The sequence below is a fragment of the Harpegnathos saltator genome, unplaced genomic scaffold, assembly GCF_003227715.2.
Source record: "Harpegnathos saltator strain DR-91 unplaced genomic scaffold, Hsal_v8.6 scaffold33, whole genome shotgun sequence".
Classification (NCBI taxonomy): Eukaryota; Metazoa; Arthropoda; class Insecta; order Hymenoptera; family Formicidae; genus Harpegnathos; species Harpegnathos saltator.
The window spans coordinates 372409-392311 of record NW_020230128.1 but is presented as its reverse complement, the minus strand read 5'-3'; the positions used below and the strand labels follow the sequence as shown (position 1 = coordinate 392311).

At 40.1% G+C, this 19903-nt stretch overlaps 2 protein-coding genes across 2 annotated transcripts in view; one reads left to right on the top strand and one right to left on the bottom strand.

Annotated features, from left to right (window-relative positions):
• hwt (SH2 domain-containing adapter heavyweight) overlaps positions 1–19903 on the bottom strand; it is a 153899-nt gene that overhangs the window by 133021 nt on the left and 975 nt on the right. Inside the window, exon 2 of the mRNA XM_025300168.1 lies at positions 17921–18494. Coding sequence (XP_025155953.1) covers positions 17921–18494 — 574 coding nt within the window. The remainder of the gene's footprint in view (positions 1–17920; positions 18495–19903) is intronic.
• Positions 8000–10348, top strand: LOC105188200 (trypsin-1). Its single transcript, XM_011149541.3, has 8 exons — positions 8000–8146; positions 8591–8667; positions 8851–8945; positions 9131–9272; positions 9388–9501; positions 9662–9814; positions 9973–10146; positions 10225–10348. Exons 1-7 carry the CDS (start codon positions 8098–8100, stop codon positions 10114–10116), a joined length of 774 nt encoding a protein of 257 aa, XP_011147843.2. The 5' UTR covers positions 8000–8097; the 3' UTR covers positions 10117–10146; positions 10225–10348.

Sequence of the window (19903 nt, the reverse complement as noted above, 5' to 3'; positions counted from 1 at the left end):
TCGCGTATTACTGCATAAAGAAGCATTATCTCCCACTTTCATAAACGTCACAGGAAATTGGAATGTATATAGAATTTTATATTTTCAGATATCAACGAAAACACACACACACACACACACATACACAGCGCACACGTAATACATCTTGCATCTCGTAGTCTCTGATGGGACTACGTTGCTCGCCGCAACACGGTAAAATTCCCGGCAGAATACCGTGTACAGCTCCACCTCGCTACACGGAGGAAATTTTTCGGAGATATTTTCATTTATATCGCGTGTCGCATACGTTCGCAATATGCAATCTGTGAAACGAGTTTTTCAATAAACGCCGGTCCTTGCATGGGAAATTCGAAAATTGGACGTCGAATATCAATATCGCGCGAACGATGAAGTATTAATACGAGTCCTCACCAATTATACATCGTATTGGCCTCGATTTTGTGTCTGTAATGTAACTTTGGACTTTATACGTCGCTGAAACGCACTTAAGGGTGACGCGAAGGCTTTTTTAGAATCACGTGACGAGAGAGACGAGAAATTTAAAGATCCAAATTAACATGAAATTATTCAGAACGCGCCACGCGACCGCCTTAAGAGCACGTCGTTTAACTTTGCATCGTAAAAGAAAGCGTACCTTCGCAGTATTATCAGCACGTACAAGACTTTCGAAGTGTCTGGACCCGAGCCAACGTCGCCTTGGATGCAGTTTCGCATCCGTCCAGCTACATCGATCGGAAGGTCACTCAACCAGATGCCTCCGTAATGGGTTATGACGCCCCCTGAGATACGCCACATTAACTGACGGCTACTTTATCCTAATTGGATAAAAACAACGTACAATTCGCCCATCGCACCGTGACGGGTGTAGCCGTTGAAGATCTACGTGAAATTTCGAAAACGCTGCTTTCTTCAGCACACTCGAAAACGTATGGCGAAGCTTCTGATCAAGATTTCCCCTGCAACGCAAACTTGAGAAAAATACACAATACTCGTTATCTACTGCTCTACCACTAAGAAGCGGATGAATCAACTTTGGAAACGCAGAGTGATCTTTGCACTTGTTCTCTCGAAAAGAAAGTCGGCACTCGGTAGTGTACTTATCGCCTTCGTGAACGATACTTGTAATTGCAATGATTAAGCATTCCCGTAAACATCGGGCTTATCGGGGACAACGCGAGAAAACTAGGTATCCAGGTGACATTCCGACTCTATTGACGATCTAAGAAAATTCTTTTATCTTGAAATACATTCAGTATTATCAATATACGTTGTATTCGCTATCTGTTCCCCTTTAATAGCAAGCGCTTGAAACCAAATGCGATGGTTACATATATTGCAACAACGGCCACATCACATATATTAAATTACTCGAAGCAATCTCGGTGAAGCTACAAGAGCGAAATGCAGAAATGATAAGATCTATATTTAGCAACTTAGGTAATTCCACCAGTATGATTAGCAATTTGTCAGAATGATAAGCGATACAGAGTCCAGGAAATGAAATCAGTATCTGATGGATGGTTAAAATTAATATTTACGCCACGATTTGAGAAAGAGAGAGAGAGAGAGAGAGACAGAGAGAGAGAGAGAGAGAGATTTGCAAGGAAACACAGCTATATTGTTTTACAAGTGTTACGCGAGAATTTAACTCGTTTTATGCATGCACGAGTCAGTAATGCTTTTTTTAGGAAAAAAAATATGGAACACTTTTATTTTGTTTTGCAGGACGACTCGGGCGGTCCCTTGACCGTTATGGAAAACTCGTCAGAATTGTATCATAGGCGGTTGCTCGTGCTGATTCTCACGACTTTCCTACTGTGTATGTGTACATTCGTGTTCCTTCGTACATCGACTGGATCAAGAAAAATATCCTATATATAATTCGCTCGATATTTATAAAAACTCATGTAACTAATGTCATCAGTAATACTTGCTTCACCATGCAACCATTATCACGAAAATTGCGAAAACACGTTATGTACATGTTTAACCGAGCAGGACAAAGATACAATGTTAATATTTGTGTTAGAAACAATGTTATAAAAACAAAAATAAGTAATGCACAAGTGTCATTTATAATTAGCATTGATCGTACGCTCTAAACGTGTTGCAGTTACGATGATCTCACAAACTCTTTAAAGAAATTTTATAAATAAACAGAAATGATGCACCACGCTAAAAAAATTTAGATAAGTGAGTAGAACATTTCCAAATCAATCGGAGATTGAAATGATTGTTACACATTGGTTAGGTTTAAAAAATATCTCTCTACACATCAAGATAATAATAAAAGTATATGTCTGAGAAAAATACATCTCGTTCGTCACATAAGAGAATACGTTCGTAATCTTCCCAAGTGATTATCTGAGAAGAACGTAAGAATGAGCGATTCTCGTGTCTGTTGCAAAAATGTTTCTGCCGTCGAATGCAAAGAAAAAGTTGGCGTTACAGTGTGAATAATTGAATCCACCGTTTCACCGAAGCAACGTTTCTCGTACTTCCTACCGTAATTCGTTTATACGATTAGCTGTCATACACGCGGTCATGATTATTCGTATAATCCAGCCGACGGTCCTGACGGTAATTAACTTACCCTCGTGGCGATATTAACTTACCGTGAATGCGCCAGACGTAATTTGCGTTTGACTAATTACGGAGGCGTTACACAACATTACAATGCTGCTTACATTACGAGCGGCGTTTCATAATTTTTCGCGAGCCATTAAAAAGCATCGTTCGCCCCGACAGCCGTCAGTGCGAACTACAATAAGAGAGCTCCAGTGTCGCATATTATCCGGCGAAACGTCCATTCGTTGTAAACAATATATCTTCGGTCGAGCGCGAACGCGAGATTCGCCGGCCAGGACTTCTGCGTGAAGAAATAAATACTTGTTGATCTGACGCGAACTCTTCTATTATTTTTTTGCTCGCGCGCCGTGCCGCTGCAAGATTAACGTTTTGTTAGTTTAAAAAATATACATAGCACAGTCGCGGTAAATACTAATAAATTTATCGAGCATCAATATTAATCAAACTCGCCGAATATAATGCCGAAAGAAACGATGTAACTCGATCGAAAGTACACAACTTGACATTTTCTTCATTTACCGGAGTAGTTCAAGCGAGCCAACCAGCGTTCCTTTGCGTATTTTTAAACGGCGTAGTATTGATCAACAAAATCAAAAATGCGACCGAGAAGATCCTCCGGATCTCAAAAGCACAAATTTTCGCTGTTGGAAAACGCGAAAAATTACAAATAGACCACATTTAACAATATCGAATACAGCTTGGCTTGTCAATCCACACGTTTCGAGCAATCATTGACGCATTATTTATTTAAAAATTGTTTAAAAAAATTGCACTTTATTTTCATATTAAAATAGAAACACGGTCACGAGGGAGCAATTCTCTCTCTCTCTCTCTCTCTCTCTCTCTCTCTCTCTCAAAAACAGACGTGAAATATCACTTTTAAGATCGTCACTTAATGATCACACTTAATGGCGTGTCCTTGTGCTTTTAATGAAGAAAAAATTCAATCTCACGGGCTTGAGATTCGTTTCGCCGAGTACGGAATGAAATGCGAGAAGGACACCGTATGTATGCACCGTGTCAAAACCGTACATGAAATAAAATTACGGCCATGATGCCAAGCGCTAATTAGTGGCATCGACGCGAGACAGAGTCGCGGATCAGAGACCTTACACAAACTGGCAATCGATGCTCTTTTATCGCGGCGGGTCATGCGCGTAGCGTCGTAACACTGGCGCTCTGCCGTTATTTTTCCGACGACGAGCCGAGAACGAGTGGAGCAAGAGCGGTAGAACGGTGCGCGTTCCGAGCATTCGGGGTCATGGCGGGCAGAATAACGCAAACAATAAAACGTAAGGAGTAAGCGAGTCGATCATAGTTTACGTTTCATGTATGATTGGTTGATTTGCTCACTGCTTATGTTTTTCTATGCGCCGTCCGCTGTCCTGTCGATCACTCGAATTTGAGTACGCTGTTCAACTTTGTACTTTGATAAATCACGAAATAATGTCAAGTTAATTTATCCACGACTAAGACGCGCCGTTCTGACGGTTGATAAGCGTATTTATCGCGCTGTAATTATAGCAACGATCTCCGACGCAATCTTAATTGCGTCCCTTTGTGGATCCACGCGGCGAAGCAATACATTGAAACAAACCGTGACTTTTTGTGGCGCCTCCCATTTTCATGAAATATGCAAAGTTCATTATGTCGATATTTATCGCTTTATCTTTCGGGAATGTGTGTTCTATTCGCATACGCGGTGCGAATATCGATGAAAGTGTACAAAATGTATAGCCGCGCAACGAATACATGTAAAATATAATAGACCATTACGATGTTTCTAATGATAATTTAATTCGTGCGCTTATATAACATGAATTTTATGTATGTGTATAAACAGGTTTCTAGTACAAATAATATTATAATATTATAACGCGCCGGAAATACGTACAGTGTTGTTATACCACTTTTTTCTGTTTCTCCCTTCTCTCCCGCTCTCTTTCTCTCTCATTCTCTCATTTCGCCTCATTCACATAAATCTCCATATTCTTTGAGAGCGCACGCTTTGTTTGAGAACTTGGCGATTTTACGCGCGAAAGGAAAAACTCTATTCTCAGGTTCCCTTGAACGCGCGCGCAGAAAGCGCGCTCGTTGTTCTCTCGGACAACCTTTGACCCTTTTATTCCATCTGTGGTCGCGCGACAACCGATATTCAAAAAGAGGTGCTCTTGAATAATACATGCGACTGCAAACTTCGCCGACATAAGAAAATAAATCGTTTCGCGCAAACGAGATACGTCCGTTAATGTGTTTCTGCGCCTGAGTATATGCGAAATGAAAATTTACATTGCGGAGTCTAAACGAATAAATTGACACAATAATACAATTTTCTTCCTTCCGTACAACGCACCTCTGTATATTTACTCTATTTCACTTCCCGACATATACAGCTCATATTGCTGTAATTAGAATGCATTTATCATCATTATCTACATATTTTTACTAATGACACTATGTTACAAATGTTAACCAATTTCTTGCACTTTTATCACGAAGACTCGTTCGTTAGTAAATCAGATGCGCCGAATATAAATATGGCCTCATAAACTATCACGCTAGATTTCCGAGAAAGTAAAGTTTTACGCCCATAAAAAATACATTTCACAATCAAAATCCCATTCTGCGGGGTAAAGAATTTTTTTAGTCTTAGGTTGTTTCTGCAATTTCACAGATGATATGTGCGACATGGATGAATATTTTTCAACAATTTTTATCATTTCGTAAGTCTGTCCCTAATAAGAATTTACTTCAACATTTATTCGGTGAGAGACATAATTTTTCTATTTTGTTGTAAAAATTTGTGACAGTTGCACTTCGTCCTTCTGTGAGGGTAGTTTTCACAAAATTGTATTTTACGTTTCCGACTTCTTAAAATAAAGACAAAAGATCTTATTCATGCGTTACGAGTTTATAAAAATGGCCGAAAACGCGTTTTTTGGGAATTCAAAACTCTATTTTTTCGCAATCATGATATAACAGACACTTTTTCAGGTCGTATTCGCGTTTAACGAACCCGACTTATTAAAGAACGATCCTTCATAAGGAAAGTGCAAAATCTTGTAACATAACGTAACATAACGTTCCGAGAAGACAGCCTGACACAGAGAGATTAAAGAGATTACAAGGAATAAAATTACATAACTTAATAACGCACCTGCTATATATATCTAAGCATTTTATAATTAAGAGATTCATTTTCGATACGTATCGATATACTTCAAGTATATGTTGTTAAACAGAGAGAGAGGATGATGTCTCTCAAAGATAATCTGGCATATTTTTCGGCCCGACCAAATATTTCTATCAGACGATTGACAAACACGACTGCCATCTAATAAATAACATTCTGATTAAATGTAAATTCTATGATATAAATAAATACTTGTGATGTAAGGACAGAAACTTCACGCTGAAATTGTATTGTCAACAACGATGAATGATAAACGAGAATTTAATTATCGAACATATGGATCTTTCTAACTCTCAATGGGAAGTTTGATAATTTTTATCAAGTACGCCTAATAAGCTATTCATACAATTTAAATATTTGGTGGTATTTGACATGCATGAAACTTATAATATTTATCAAGTTAGACATATTTAATATTTATGCGAACCAAATCATCGAAGAATAAACAAGAAATTCTAAGATAAATATTTTAAGAATTTGAGTTATACAATATATAACAGATCAGGCTAGAACGACGTCTAGACACGAGACTATCCATGGTTTAAAAATTTCACAAATTGTACCATTTATTAACTATTTTATTATAAACTCGTCGGAAAGTTAAAAAGTTTTGCGCACCGCTTGCGTGAAAGCTACTTCATGCCTCCGCGAAATTTAGCATAATATAGATGATCTCGATTATGAGACAGTAAAATGTATACGTAAAATCTGCTGATTTGCATAGACAAACCTTTGATCATTTATACAGCCAATTATGTGGTCAGAGCGCGAGATCGCTGGTCTCAGGTGGATTCTGAAACATTGCTTCTCTACGGCCGTTCTTGGGCGATCGATCGATCACCTCCTTGCACCTCTCTCGCTCTCTCTCTCTCTCTCTCTCTCTTTCTCTGTTTCTCTCTATTTAATGGTCTATCAGGATTTCGTGATGAAAAACGTAAAAATTGCGGAGCACTGAAGTAGTCGAAACTTCGAGTTCCGTGAAACACGATATGTCGTGGTCAAAATTGACACATCAAACGTGAATTTCTTGACAACACGTAATTTAAGTTTAGTGCGCATGACGAAAAGATTCATCAGAATAATTATTTCGTAATATCAGATTTTAAAAAAATATTATTTTCTGATAATATCACTCATTCGCCATGAAACAATGAAATTCACACTCATGTGCGCATGCGAAAGCTTATACGAAATGAGAATTTTAAGCAAATTTAACATTAAAAACCTTCGACAATTTTTAATTAACATATTCCTCAACATAACAGATTCCATATGATAAAAAAATTATGCAGTTTTCGGCAAAAAATATATTAAAAAATATCACTACTAAACTATTATACGTATGTATGTATTAAATATATCAGCGACCGTAAAAATCGAAATCAATATTTCCAGGATTGTTTTGAAGCAATACAATCTGGTTATATATTTAATTAAATGATAAACTGTGTTAAATGCAAGAATGACGATGCTACTAATAATATCGATCCCGAGAATGTATTATTCTCTGAACGCGTCGGAGGTTCATAAAACGAGATTAAAAGATATGGGAAAACCCAAATCTCGCTTATCATTTTAATGAGGCAAAAGTCAGCACTTGATAGAACGCACTTTTGTAATGATCATATGATGAAAGAGATAACGTATTTGAGAAGTCGACAGAAGAATCTGTGACAGATTAGATCTATCCTTATCCTATATTTGTATACTCTAAAGACTTTTTATGTATAAAGTAGACTTTGTATTAATATTTGTTTAATTCGATTACTTCCATTATGAGTACAAAATATGCACATTCTGATTAAGATACATGAACGATATATTAATCATAAAAAATGAAGTTTACAATAATAAATAGAGGTTCGTTATTTCTTAATTTAGTTACTCCAATCATAAGTATAGAAACACATCCGAGTTGCAATGTTACACACGTGAAAAATGTTTTAAATTATAAAAGATGAAAAATATACAATAAAGAGATGCGTTAAATATAATTATTATTAATTTGGATACTTTTGCGAGAGGACTGTAAAAATGAAATTTCTCGGAATCAACGATGTCATGATTAAGAAATTTCAGGTAAAATCTTGATGTATTAATATTATATTCTTATCGTAAATCGATCAATTTTAACAATCCTTATCACTTTTGATTACGAGACACACGGTGTAGTTCTTCATTATCAATTTATCTAATCGCGAATTAGTGAAAAAATCTTATCGATCATTGGTTTACCATTTACGGAAGCGTTCGGCGTGTAAGTATATAAATTCACTGTGCCAATACGGCTGCGACAGTGATCACACAATCACACAATGGCGTTGACAATCTTGTCTCTCCTCAGCCTCCTCGCGCTCTCGCAGGGTGAGTGATTACCTCCTCCGACAAATCGATAACCATTCGTTTAACATTGACAAGTGTTCATTTAAATGAATACAAATTGGCACAGGCTGCTGTACCTTAAGGGTAGCTTAAGCGAAAGAGAATTCATTTCAGCATATTATATTATCTGAACAAATCACTTTTGTCACGATTTATCTATGTATGTCGGCACTCTAAAGTCAGTTATTAAATACAAATTTAACTGAATCAATAGCGAAACTATATTTTATAATTTTCAACTTTGTCAAAGGGCTGCGTTAACGCATGGAATTTATCGATTTACAATTAAAGCGTATACATGTGAAAAGAATAAATTATTAGCTATTACGATTTCAATTTCCACACAATCCACACAAATTCATTAAATTTCATTTCTCGTGTGATAATAACATTAATGGTAACATCAACGTCGTTTTGTCTTTGCAGCCAGGATTATCGAACCACTCTTCGATTCTAGGATCGTAAATGGAGTAGATGCAAAATTCGGCGAGATCCCCTATCAGGTATATGTTGACGAAAGATTTATTCATTAATTAAGTAAGAAACTCTGAAGAAATTAAGTAATATAAACTCTGCCTCTCCAACGATTGTAAGATTAATTTTAATCGTAATACTATTGTAAAATTATGCTAAAATTCCACAATACGCGATCATAACAATACACTAAAATATCATTTTCCCGACAGATTTCCTTGCAAGACAAACATTCCAATTTCCACTTCTGCGGCGGATCAATTCTCGACGAAAATCATGTTATCACGGCAGCTCACTGCATTGCTGGGTATGTTATTATTACTGTTTTATATCTGTCTTATTACATAACCGTCTGGTATTGTTGATTAATAACATTATGTTAACACGCTGAAAGAAATTTTGTTGTTACATTAAATCTTATTTATATCAAATCATCGTAATATATGTTTAAATAGACGTCTAAATTTAAACAATAAAATTTTTATATTACAGCAAAAGTCCTAACAACATAAAGGTAGTCGCTGGTACTATCGATTTGCAAGACCCGAAATCGACACATGAAGTCATACGGATTACCGCTCACGAGAAATATAATGCTGCTAATTCTTGGATCAACGACATCGCTATATTGAGGGTGAGATCGCATATGAATGTTCGCATAAATTTCTCTGTGCGCGCGGGAAAATTGCATCGAATTTTATAACGTTCCCTCGAGCGAAAAGTATTCACATCGACATATTGTGCTTCAGGTGGGAAATCCATTCGTCAAGTCTACGCAAGTCGGCTACGTTACTCTGCCACCGAAGGGTCACGTTGTGAAAGGCAACGACTTAGCTGTTGTTTCCGGATGGGGCAGACTCTGGGTGAGTATTTCATCTTCAATCTGCATCTTTCGTGTCGAAAGTGTACAAAATCGAATAGACGCGATTAATAATTAATTGTGCGTGTGACGTTTTGCATTCGTCGATCGCGTCAATATTTATCCGAGAGCGAACATTATATGCATATGTTACGAAATTATAGCAAAATGGACCGACTACTAAGAAGCTGCAAAGAGTCAATATCCTCATTGCTGACCAGGACTACTGCAGACAAAAATATAACAGCATGGGATACAACGTCCATCTCTCGCAGGTTTGCGCGTACGACCCGGACACCGAGAAGGGATCCTGCAACGTAAGTTTCCTTCACCCTTCACCCACTCTCTCGCGTCCACGTGATAATGAAAGCACGAGATTTGCAAAGTGCAAATCGCGTGTCACTGACACAACCGTCACGCGACGATGTAATTTTTCGCGCATCTGTGAGATCTGAAATCGCTTTGCTTCCCGCAGGGCGACTCCGGCGGTCCGTTGACTGTTGGTGGCAAACTCGTCGGTCTCGTATCCTGGGCGTACGGCTGTGCCAGCACTAACTACCCCACTGTCTACACGCGAGTCGAAAGTCATCTTGACTGGATCAATGCTCATCTCGATTAAATCAGTCCTACCCGCTCCCGGCTCCAAACGGTACTCTATTTTTTTATTTTATGCGCGCGCGATTTGTAATTTTTTTACGACTGATTTTCGAAATTTCGACATTTTCAGGTGAGACATCGCAACAAGATGGGACAACGGCTGTACAAAAAAATAATCTTACGATTTTGTACATTTTTCGATGTAATAAAAAATACCAAAGGATAATCACTTCCCATCTCGCTCACTATAACCTTTCGAGTTTCCTTACTCAAGTTGATGCAGTTACGTATCCACGTGGTGGATTAATTAGGAGCAGATTAGAACGCAGTTGGCCGTAGTTTGCTTAGAATGAATCAATGGCATTCGGAGGAAGCTATGGATCGAAACTGCGCGTAAATTCCGTCTCACAACTTAACCGGGATTTAATCGCTGAATTGTAAAAGTTCCGTTAATGAAAAGCAGCGCTCCGCTCGGCTGTAAAAAGTCGGATAATGAAGAGCGGCTTCAGATCATCTCACTTAATGATCTTACGTCGGAGGGGAGTTAAAATTCTCCCATAGAAATTGTCCGCTCCTTTTACTCCCGTTATTTCCGTTTTACAAACTATAGATTACTCTCGGACTGAATAATCAATGAGTCTTTGGACGCGGAACGATTGCGCTCTAATAAGAAGAGCCGGCGATGCCCAGAAATCCGTATTTTACTCAGATCCTCGACTTTGGTGTCTTCGCGGCGGGTTGATAGCGCAAAAATCTTATCCCAGTGAAGAGAACACCAAGCTGTCTATTCTCGTGGTAGAATTTAAAAGAACGCGGGACTCGTGGAGAAGTTATTTCTGACGTGCGCTTCTCGCTGCTCGTTGCTACGTCGCGACGGCGATTTTCTTAAGTAACAGCAAGCCCATTTTAATAATACGTTCTATATTACGGGAACATAAATTATTTTAAGTGTGCAATTATAGTAGTAATTACATCTCAGCGATATGAAGCGATTCGTCCGCGCGCGCAGAGAGAGAGAGAGAGAGAGAGAGAGTCGCTGACGAATTTAATTCGACTAAAAAGGTAGCGCACATACAGCGGTAGCGGAGAATTATAATACATCAAGTAGTGTGTCTATCGCTATCATAAAATAGATACAGAGGTTACTTTTAGTATAGTACGATCTCGGATAGTATAAGAGATTGGATAGGACCCTGCCGCGAAATCAATACACCGTGACCGCACTGCGCTCACGTGTTGCTCTCATTTCCGGTGACACTTGGCAGAGCGGAAACGATCGATACGAACATTTTAATTATAATTGACAGTCACGATCAGATCCTCGACTTTGGTCACGATCAGATGGAGCGTCCATCTGACGCGCAACGCGGTCCCAGATAAAACACGCTCGTTAATGGCGTTTCATTGATTAGTGCGTCATTAAGATCTATTACCTCCGCAACGCCTATCGATTCTCTGCAACTTTAATACGTCGTAAAGAGAGAAAGAGGGGAACCGACTAATATCGGTTTCTTGAGAAACTAGGCGCACGTGCCTTCGAGATTTATGAAACGGTGAGAAAACAAGCGAGAGCAAGAGGAAAACTTTTCGCGTACGCGCGCCGCTTCATCGAAGGAAAATGGTTTGAAAATATAGACAAACTTTATTACATTTCTATACGAAACAGAGAGAGAGAGAGAGAGAGAGAGAGAGAGAGAGAGAGAGGGGGAGAGAGAGAGAGAGAGAGAGAGAGAGAGAGAGGGGGAGGAAGGGAGAAGTGAGGGATCGCGAGGGGTGGAGAGTAACTAATAATAAACGTTAGAGATTTCTTTCAAATATAGCAACGAAACAAAGTCTGCAAGGCGATGCCCTGAATCGTTTCTCAGGAAATGACAAGGAAACGCAAGCGCAGATCGCTCGCGCCGAATTTCATTCTGCCGCCTGTATTTACATTGCTGATGAAATTTCATTTCCGTCTTCGCCGCGTCTCCATGAGGCTCGTTTGCCTCAATTTTGTTTTATCCTTCTTCAGTGATTTACTCAAGGCATAAAAGGACCTGATAGTTGTTCATTTTCAACAAGAGAGACCGCATCACTGACTGTACACGCATCGTCTTTAAACAAACGGAGTTTTCTCATCGTATTGAGAGCTTAGTTAGAGCTCAACTCAGATAGAATACCGTCGAAAACCCGACGGAAGTATTCTTCATCGTTTCATACGGAATAACTTTGTTAGTTTCGACGGTGCTGCTTCGCTGTAACGATATCTTCGCGCGTGCGCGCGCGCGCGTTGTTAAATTTTTACGAGTTAATTTCTTGCACAGATCGATACTTCCCGCTCCAGTTACGTGACAAATTTTGCAAACGGTCTCAACGTATCACGTTTAGATATTCCCGAGTGACACTTTACGGTCCTTGACGCGGGCTCAGTGATTATTTATTACGCTGATTATTTATTATTATTCAACCAAAGTAAAATACCTACATGTGCGATATCTTCGTACTTGTGTACGTACGAAGAAGACCGAGTCCTCCTTTCCTCTCCCCCTCTCGACTGAATTACTCGAATGGACATGTATAAACTTCTATAGCTGCAGAGCTTATAAACTCGCCAGTTTTAGAGGAGTTTTTCCATGAAATTACAGAATTATATGTGATATATATATATATATATATATATATGAGCAAGTACGCGAGCGAAAGAGAGAATTATTCTGCTTTGTACCACGTAAGGTACTTATAATCACGCGGTATTTATAATCGCGTCAAAAATAATCGCGCGCAATTCGCGCGACATTGCGACCCACGATAATTACTCGGCTAAATACAAAACGTTGCATTATTCGAAAAATCCTGCAAACGACCGTAGCGAATCTAATTCAGAGTGGATAATCTTCTGATGCGAATAATTCAAATAAATGTTACGCCGTTGATTAAGTCGAAGGGATTTCTCAAGAACGAGAGATTAAATAGAACTTTCTTACAATGTTTGCACGAGGATATTCCGATTAGTCGGGTATTCCTTTGCATCTTCCATTTCAATTGAATCATTTATTAAATCCACACCATATAAACGTCGGTCGGCGAGGCTCTTTCAAAAAATATCGTGACCGAGCTCCAACGAAGCTAAAAGCTTCAAACGCGACCAAGCCTCTCCTCTATTCGCGATCAATTCGACATCGCGTCGCGTTGCCCCCTTTTTCCTCCATCTTTCTACTCTTTATCTCATTCTCTTTTCTTACTCATCTCACGACCTCGCTTTCATGTCTCCTTTCAGACCCGCAGATTGACCTTGTGGTTGTTGAAATTGTGGTTGTCGAGGACCGCCGTTGCGACAACTCAATTTTACCAGGATAACTGCAAAATGACGGATTTCGGCTCGAGAGAAAGAGCTGATATCGTTGATAATAACGCCAACGAGGGGAAGCTTCAAAATTTGTGAACAAGAATACTCAAGAATAGACTCTACGGGGATCGAGAGACTCTACGTTCCACGCGACGAATTTTATAAGATATTTTTCTTGGACAATTTTTGAATCTCGATATTGAACATCTCGACAAGTAAGCCGTGAGAAAATGCATTTCTTATTCTGCCATTCTCTTGCTGTACGCGCACGTACTTGAAATAAGGGGATTTCGTATATTGATAATCTTATTACACTTCACTTCTGGTCCTTTCCTACACCTTGCTACACATACTCCATTAAACCACTAAGGCGTAATTTTCGCGAAAACGATTCCACGGGGCCTCTGGCTCATTTCGTGTAACGATTATATACGATCGTTAGATGTTGCAACGGAAGTTCCTAGTTCCTTTCGATATATAATAACGCTATCGCACGATTCAGAGAGAATCTCATTCGAGAATACAAAATGTTGCAGGATATTTCGTGACGTTAAGGATAATTTACGCGCACGCGAAACTAACTCATGGAACAAGTTAAATTTATTTAGATATTTCCGTTTTACTTAAAACTCCAGTAATGGGGAAATTATCCTGATTAATATGAAATATCGAGGACTAGAATGATGTGTTTGATTTAAATTACGTATATATATATATATATGTGTGTGTGTGATATGTAATTATGGAAAAATATATTATTTTAATCAGATATAATAAAACAAAATTTATAGAATAATATTTTCGATTTAATTTACAGCGAAAAACATGCTCGCTACACATGGGAGGCATGTAAATAAAATTGTGACAGCAAGCGACTGTTAATATCTGACGCAAATTAACTTCTACTACTTCGTTACCGTTGAATGTACGGCAGATTATGCCCGTTACATTTTCATTCAAAAGTTTCTCTCTTTACGCAATGTTATGTGAGAAATGCAATTACACACAATATTCTCGTGCATACGCACGTACGCGTACGCGTAACAGGTGTAGTCTCTGGTTGGTGGTTTCACGATTAACGGCTATGTGTGTAACGACTATAAAGTTTGCTTCCACCACTAAGAGCAGTCCGGTCTAGAGGTGGCCACGTTATAGAGACACAAGGTCATTTCGCGTTTCCGACCTATGGTCGGAGATAACAACCGCGTAAATGGGTTCAAATGGGCCCGAAACTGTAAATCATGAGCTCTGTAAATCATGAAGAGCCTGCATTGCCCCGTGGTGTCTTCGCGACTATTACGGGGGGGAGAAGTGCGATATGAAGGATGCTTATTCGATCTCCATCTGTCTGGCCTTGGATAACTTAATCATGTCGCGAGAAATATTGTTACCGAGTCGTGACGTTGACTTGAGTACGAGGCCCAAGTATCTACGCTTGTGTGTGTGTGTGTGTGTGGGTGTGAGTTCCATTCGTACTTAATATTTCAAATTTAAAGTGGCTCTTACAATTCTCTGCTGGATTTACTTCATTCTGATACCGCGAATTCTGACACCGTTTCAACGAAATTTCCCCGTCGCGTTTCCACTAGAGATCTGCCGGGAAAATTCGCGAAAACGAAATTACCGGGAAAGCCTGACGTTCGCATTCGTAAGCTCGGCGAACTGTAACTCCGCATCCTCTCGATTTAAATATTCTTTTCAAGGAAGTGTCTCTGAGAATCTCGCCCGATGTAGAATAGCTGCGCGCGCGACCCGCGACACTAAAATCCATTAAAATCCAGCTTTCACAAGAATCGCGAGCTTCTTCGCTTTGTTCTTTTTCAGATCGGTATTATGGAACTTTGAGAAAATACGCCATTTTTTCCTCCGTGCCAAAGTTTTTCTTCGCTAGTTTTTTTCTCCAAGTTTTCACTAAATTCTACTCGACGTTGACTGGCAGAGTTGCATCTCGTGATTTGATCGATCGAAGAGTCACGACCTGTGCGACCGAACGATGCTTAAATTTACAGCGATGACAATTTACCACGCCCAGTGTGCACAAACGCTCAATATCATTCCTATTATTTCCCCAATGTTACACAAAGACCGTGAACGAGAGAGCGTCGCTTTGATATTTCGTAAAAAATATTCCGCTCGGTGCGTATATAGCTGCTTCGTTCCGTGCCATCAAACTTTGAAAGACTTACCTGCACACGAAGTGGAGCACGGGCACTTCTCCTCGGTTCTCCAGAGGCTGTTGGACTTTGAGGTACTATTGAGGTGGAATATATACAGAGACGAAAAAGTGGGATTCTGAAGTTACGACGCTCGCACGAGTCGCCGTATGAATCTTTACTCGCCCCTTCCCATTACAGTGTCGTGCACTGTTTAAAAAGTAACCCGAGTAAAACGACGGCGAACTTTCCGCGACTCTCCGCAGCAGCAGTTGCTCTACACACTCGGCTCCGTTATGCAAATAATCTCTATCATTTCGCGCGGGCTGCAGTTCAAAGAGAGAGTCCGGCCTCTCGTGTTAACACGCTGAATACGCCGTGCGCGATTTGATTAACTTCGCAAAAGCCTACGTAAAAGTTGCATATTCATCGCCACAGTTAATAAACGGAGCTTTTGTTCGCGCATCAGGTTCGTTACATGTCGTACACTCCCTGTCGTTAATATTTGCCTAGTTCTGATAATATTTGCGCAGTCCTAATAATTTCCCGGCTTGTATTTTATTCATGTACGACAAATATATGCGACGCGCGTCTCGTCGAAGTCGTCGTTCCACGACGTTCAACGTGTCGACACACATACCACGTGACTCATGCTTTCCTAAATTGGTAGCGAATAGATTTCTGCTTTTTCTCTACAGTATGTTCCTTGTTCCTGTAGACTTACATGCCGTAGATAGACTGAGCGCATTTTAAAAGACCGCAGAGATTACACCTGAAAAGGGTAGCCTGTATCACAGGTATTCGATCATGGTTCAACTTTAATTCCCATCGACATGCCTGTGTGGACGGTGAGAAGAAAATGTAACTGTCTTTTATATTTCCAAAAATATTGTTTCCGAAGAAAATTGTTTTAACCCTTTAACGCCCGACTTTTATAAGTGTTTTAAGAATAAAATTTGAGTTTTTTTGAACTGAGACTATAAGTAGTGATAACCAAAAAAAATATCAGAATTTTATATCTACGAAAAACTACCTTTCCAAGCAGAAACTACTCCCAGAAGCGAAAAATACACCTGATCGGTTAAATATTTTTTTTTTTAGTTTTAATAATTTTATATCATTTTTTAATATGTTATATATGTTAATATGTTATATATGTTAATATGTTATATATGTTAATATGTTTTAATAATTTTATATCTAATGGTTGGAAAAATCCGTCGAAACATAAAACTCATATTCAGAACTTAATCTTTATTTACCCGGAATGGAATATAATAAATGAGTACATGAAATTTCCGCTTTTCGTTTATTGGTTTCATTAGTTTGGTTTTTTTATCGTTCGTTTTTTGTTTATTGGTAAATATGACTTGGATCCCAAAAGCATATAGGAAATAAGTAACTTATACAGAGAAAAATGAAAGGTAATCTATATGACATAACTCTGATAGTCAACTTGACATTTTTGAGCTGAAGCTTTACTATATTTATGAGTGAAGTTTATCATTCAGAGCGTCAAGCTTACTATTTCAGAAAAATATCTTATAGATCACCATTTAGATACGATCAATCGTCCCTTCATTTTTCGTCGCATAAAAAACTGTAGGTCACCAGGTTTCACGAAAATAGCTTGATTTCTTGATTTTCGTGTCCACCATATTGGATTCGCCGTTTTGAATTTCTGTACTCTTTTAATTTCACATTTTGCATCTGAGAAAGCTTCTAAATGTATAAAATTATAACAGATACCAATCTATTCATTTACAATGCACTTCTAGATGTCAATAACAATGCCTAACTATGCCTACTTGGAATTTGACAAAACATGTTATCATTAAAACTGAGCTAAAAACAGACTGAACCGAACCTACATACAATCTATATACCATTTTTTAGAAGAAGAATTTACCCTTTACAGTGGTGCAAAGAAAACGAAAATATCTCCTTTTTTGACCAAGTTATGGATTCTTAAATGCGTTTCTGGTAACTATAGTACCAGTAAGCGTTAAAGGGTTAAAGATATTATTATAGATACAAGAGTTGAAGATATTAGAGTGCCTTTGGATATTCTCTCTCTCTCTCTCTCTCTCTCTCTCTGCAACTTTTGTTCAAGACAATTCCCTCCGGAGACAATATTTTCGGAAATAAAAATTCGTAACGCTTCATTTCGTTTATCCTCCGTACATGGGTTTGATCTCTCTCCTCTCTCTGTTATCCCGTACCTCCTCGTATTCAATGAGAAGCAACGCACGAAACGCATCCCCCATTAAGCACATACTTTCACAGGAAGAAAGGTCGCGCGAAGTGAGGCCTGATTACGCGAGCGAGGCAGCGCAGAGCGTACTCACTTGTTTGCGGAGCGGCGTGACGCACTCGTCCTTGGTTCTCTCGAAACGCTCGAACTTGAAGCTGTTGCTGCGGTAGAGCTCGTTGTCGCTCTGTTGCCTCCTGCAGAGCCGGCGCGTGAGCGCGCGCGGCCTGCAGGGCGCACATTCGGTGGCGAGCTCCCAGTGCAGGTGCAGCATCGCGAGCTCGGCGGTGCATCGGGCCATCGCGCAGCCGGCGCGCCTCACGCGGCACTTCACCCGCTTGATGCGACCTTCAGGCTGCGGCTTGTGGCCGCAAGGCTGCGTGCCGCTGCAACTGCAGTCGCACGTGCGACGCGTCCGCCGCGTTTTGACCGTGTGCGGACACGGCTTCGCTTCCTCGCCACACTCGCACTCGCACGGCGCCTCGCCGCCGCCTGTGTGAGCGCAGCTTAATCTCTCGTCGGCGCACCCGCACGGCTGCCGCTGCTGCGCTTGTTGCAGCTGCAGCTGCAGCTGCGTGGAAGAGACAGGAGAAGAGGAGTGTGGAGCTGCGCGGCGACGGGTACCAACGCCGCAGGCTGTGTGCCGGCAGGAACGATCCGTGCACTCGCATCTGCGATGAAAGAGAGATACACATGCCAATGAAAGTGGAGAGAAGAACGAACTTTGAGTGAGTGGCGAGTACTTCTTCGCCCGGCGAGATCGTCAGACATCATTGCGAGCGGCAAGAAACAACGGCTTTCGTTTAAAGACCGTACAAACGTTCGCAGATGGTTTTTCGCTCTGCGAGGCTATTGATCTCCTTTCTTTTTTTCGTTTCTTTTTTTCTTTAGATTTATACAGCGAACCAACCGACAGCAATTATTCGAGCGCCTGAATGTCGCAGGAAGAAACATCGATTTTTACACAGCGATCTCGCCTCGCAGCATATTTCGACCGAAATATCTGGGAGCCGCAAATTAAACCGAAGGGTTCCTATCGACTATCGGAAACTTCATTTAACATGTTATCGCACAATGATATCGCGGAATAGAAAGGCACCGTTCGGATCGCGAGAAGAAAAGGTAAAAAGGGGAATCAGGTCAGGCCGAAACCGCGATGGTTCGCGAGCGGTTATATCGGGATTGAATTTAACAGCACATAGATAATTGCATCACGAACCAAATTGATTCGATTCATCGAATATTTTTTCGGCCCGACTACACCGATTCCATGATTCCCTCAATTGTGCTGCATATTTCATATTACTTTTTTTCTTTGTTAACGTTAAAAGTCAATAAAAAAAATATATATATATATATATACGGAATGCAAACGTTTTAATTCTCCGTATATTTGCCGGCACAACTCGCCATTCTCAAATATGTGCGAATCACATTCAGAACAGAAGAGTCACACGCTAAAATAACATTTAATCGTAACGCATCCGCAATCACGTACGTACACGGAAAATGACAGGGAACTTTTATACGGTGATTTATCCGCGAAAGTGCGCACGGTTCACGCAGAGTCGTGTAAGCTGGAAATTACGATAAATACGCGACACGCATGTGTTCCATGCATGATTCACCGTGGAGAGCACGTGGTACTTCGTAAATCAATATTCGTACAGCATTCCTGCGAGGATAAAAGGCTGCGCGCGAGAATTAGCATTCTCTCAAGTCCTTCGGACTGGTTGAAATTTGTTCCGCTACGTCGACATGAAAACGCTTTCAAACGTCACATTCCGCGTTACCGCCACGAAGGTTTTCCCCCACGTTAATCCGGACAAGATAATCGTCCCGTTCCCCCTCTGCCCCCTCCCCCCCACCCCCACCCCGCGAATGAGCAATTGCATCACCCTCGGATAATAAGTTCACACGTACGGGTTATTAACGCGACACTAACTGTTCACACATGTATCTAGAACTTCTGCTTATGATCGGCGCAAGTGCCAACAGCACGTTGGCTCCCGACCTCCATGCCTTCCACCCCTTTTGCCGCGATCTTTCAGACCGCGCAGCCGAGCTTTATGCAATCGAC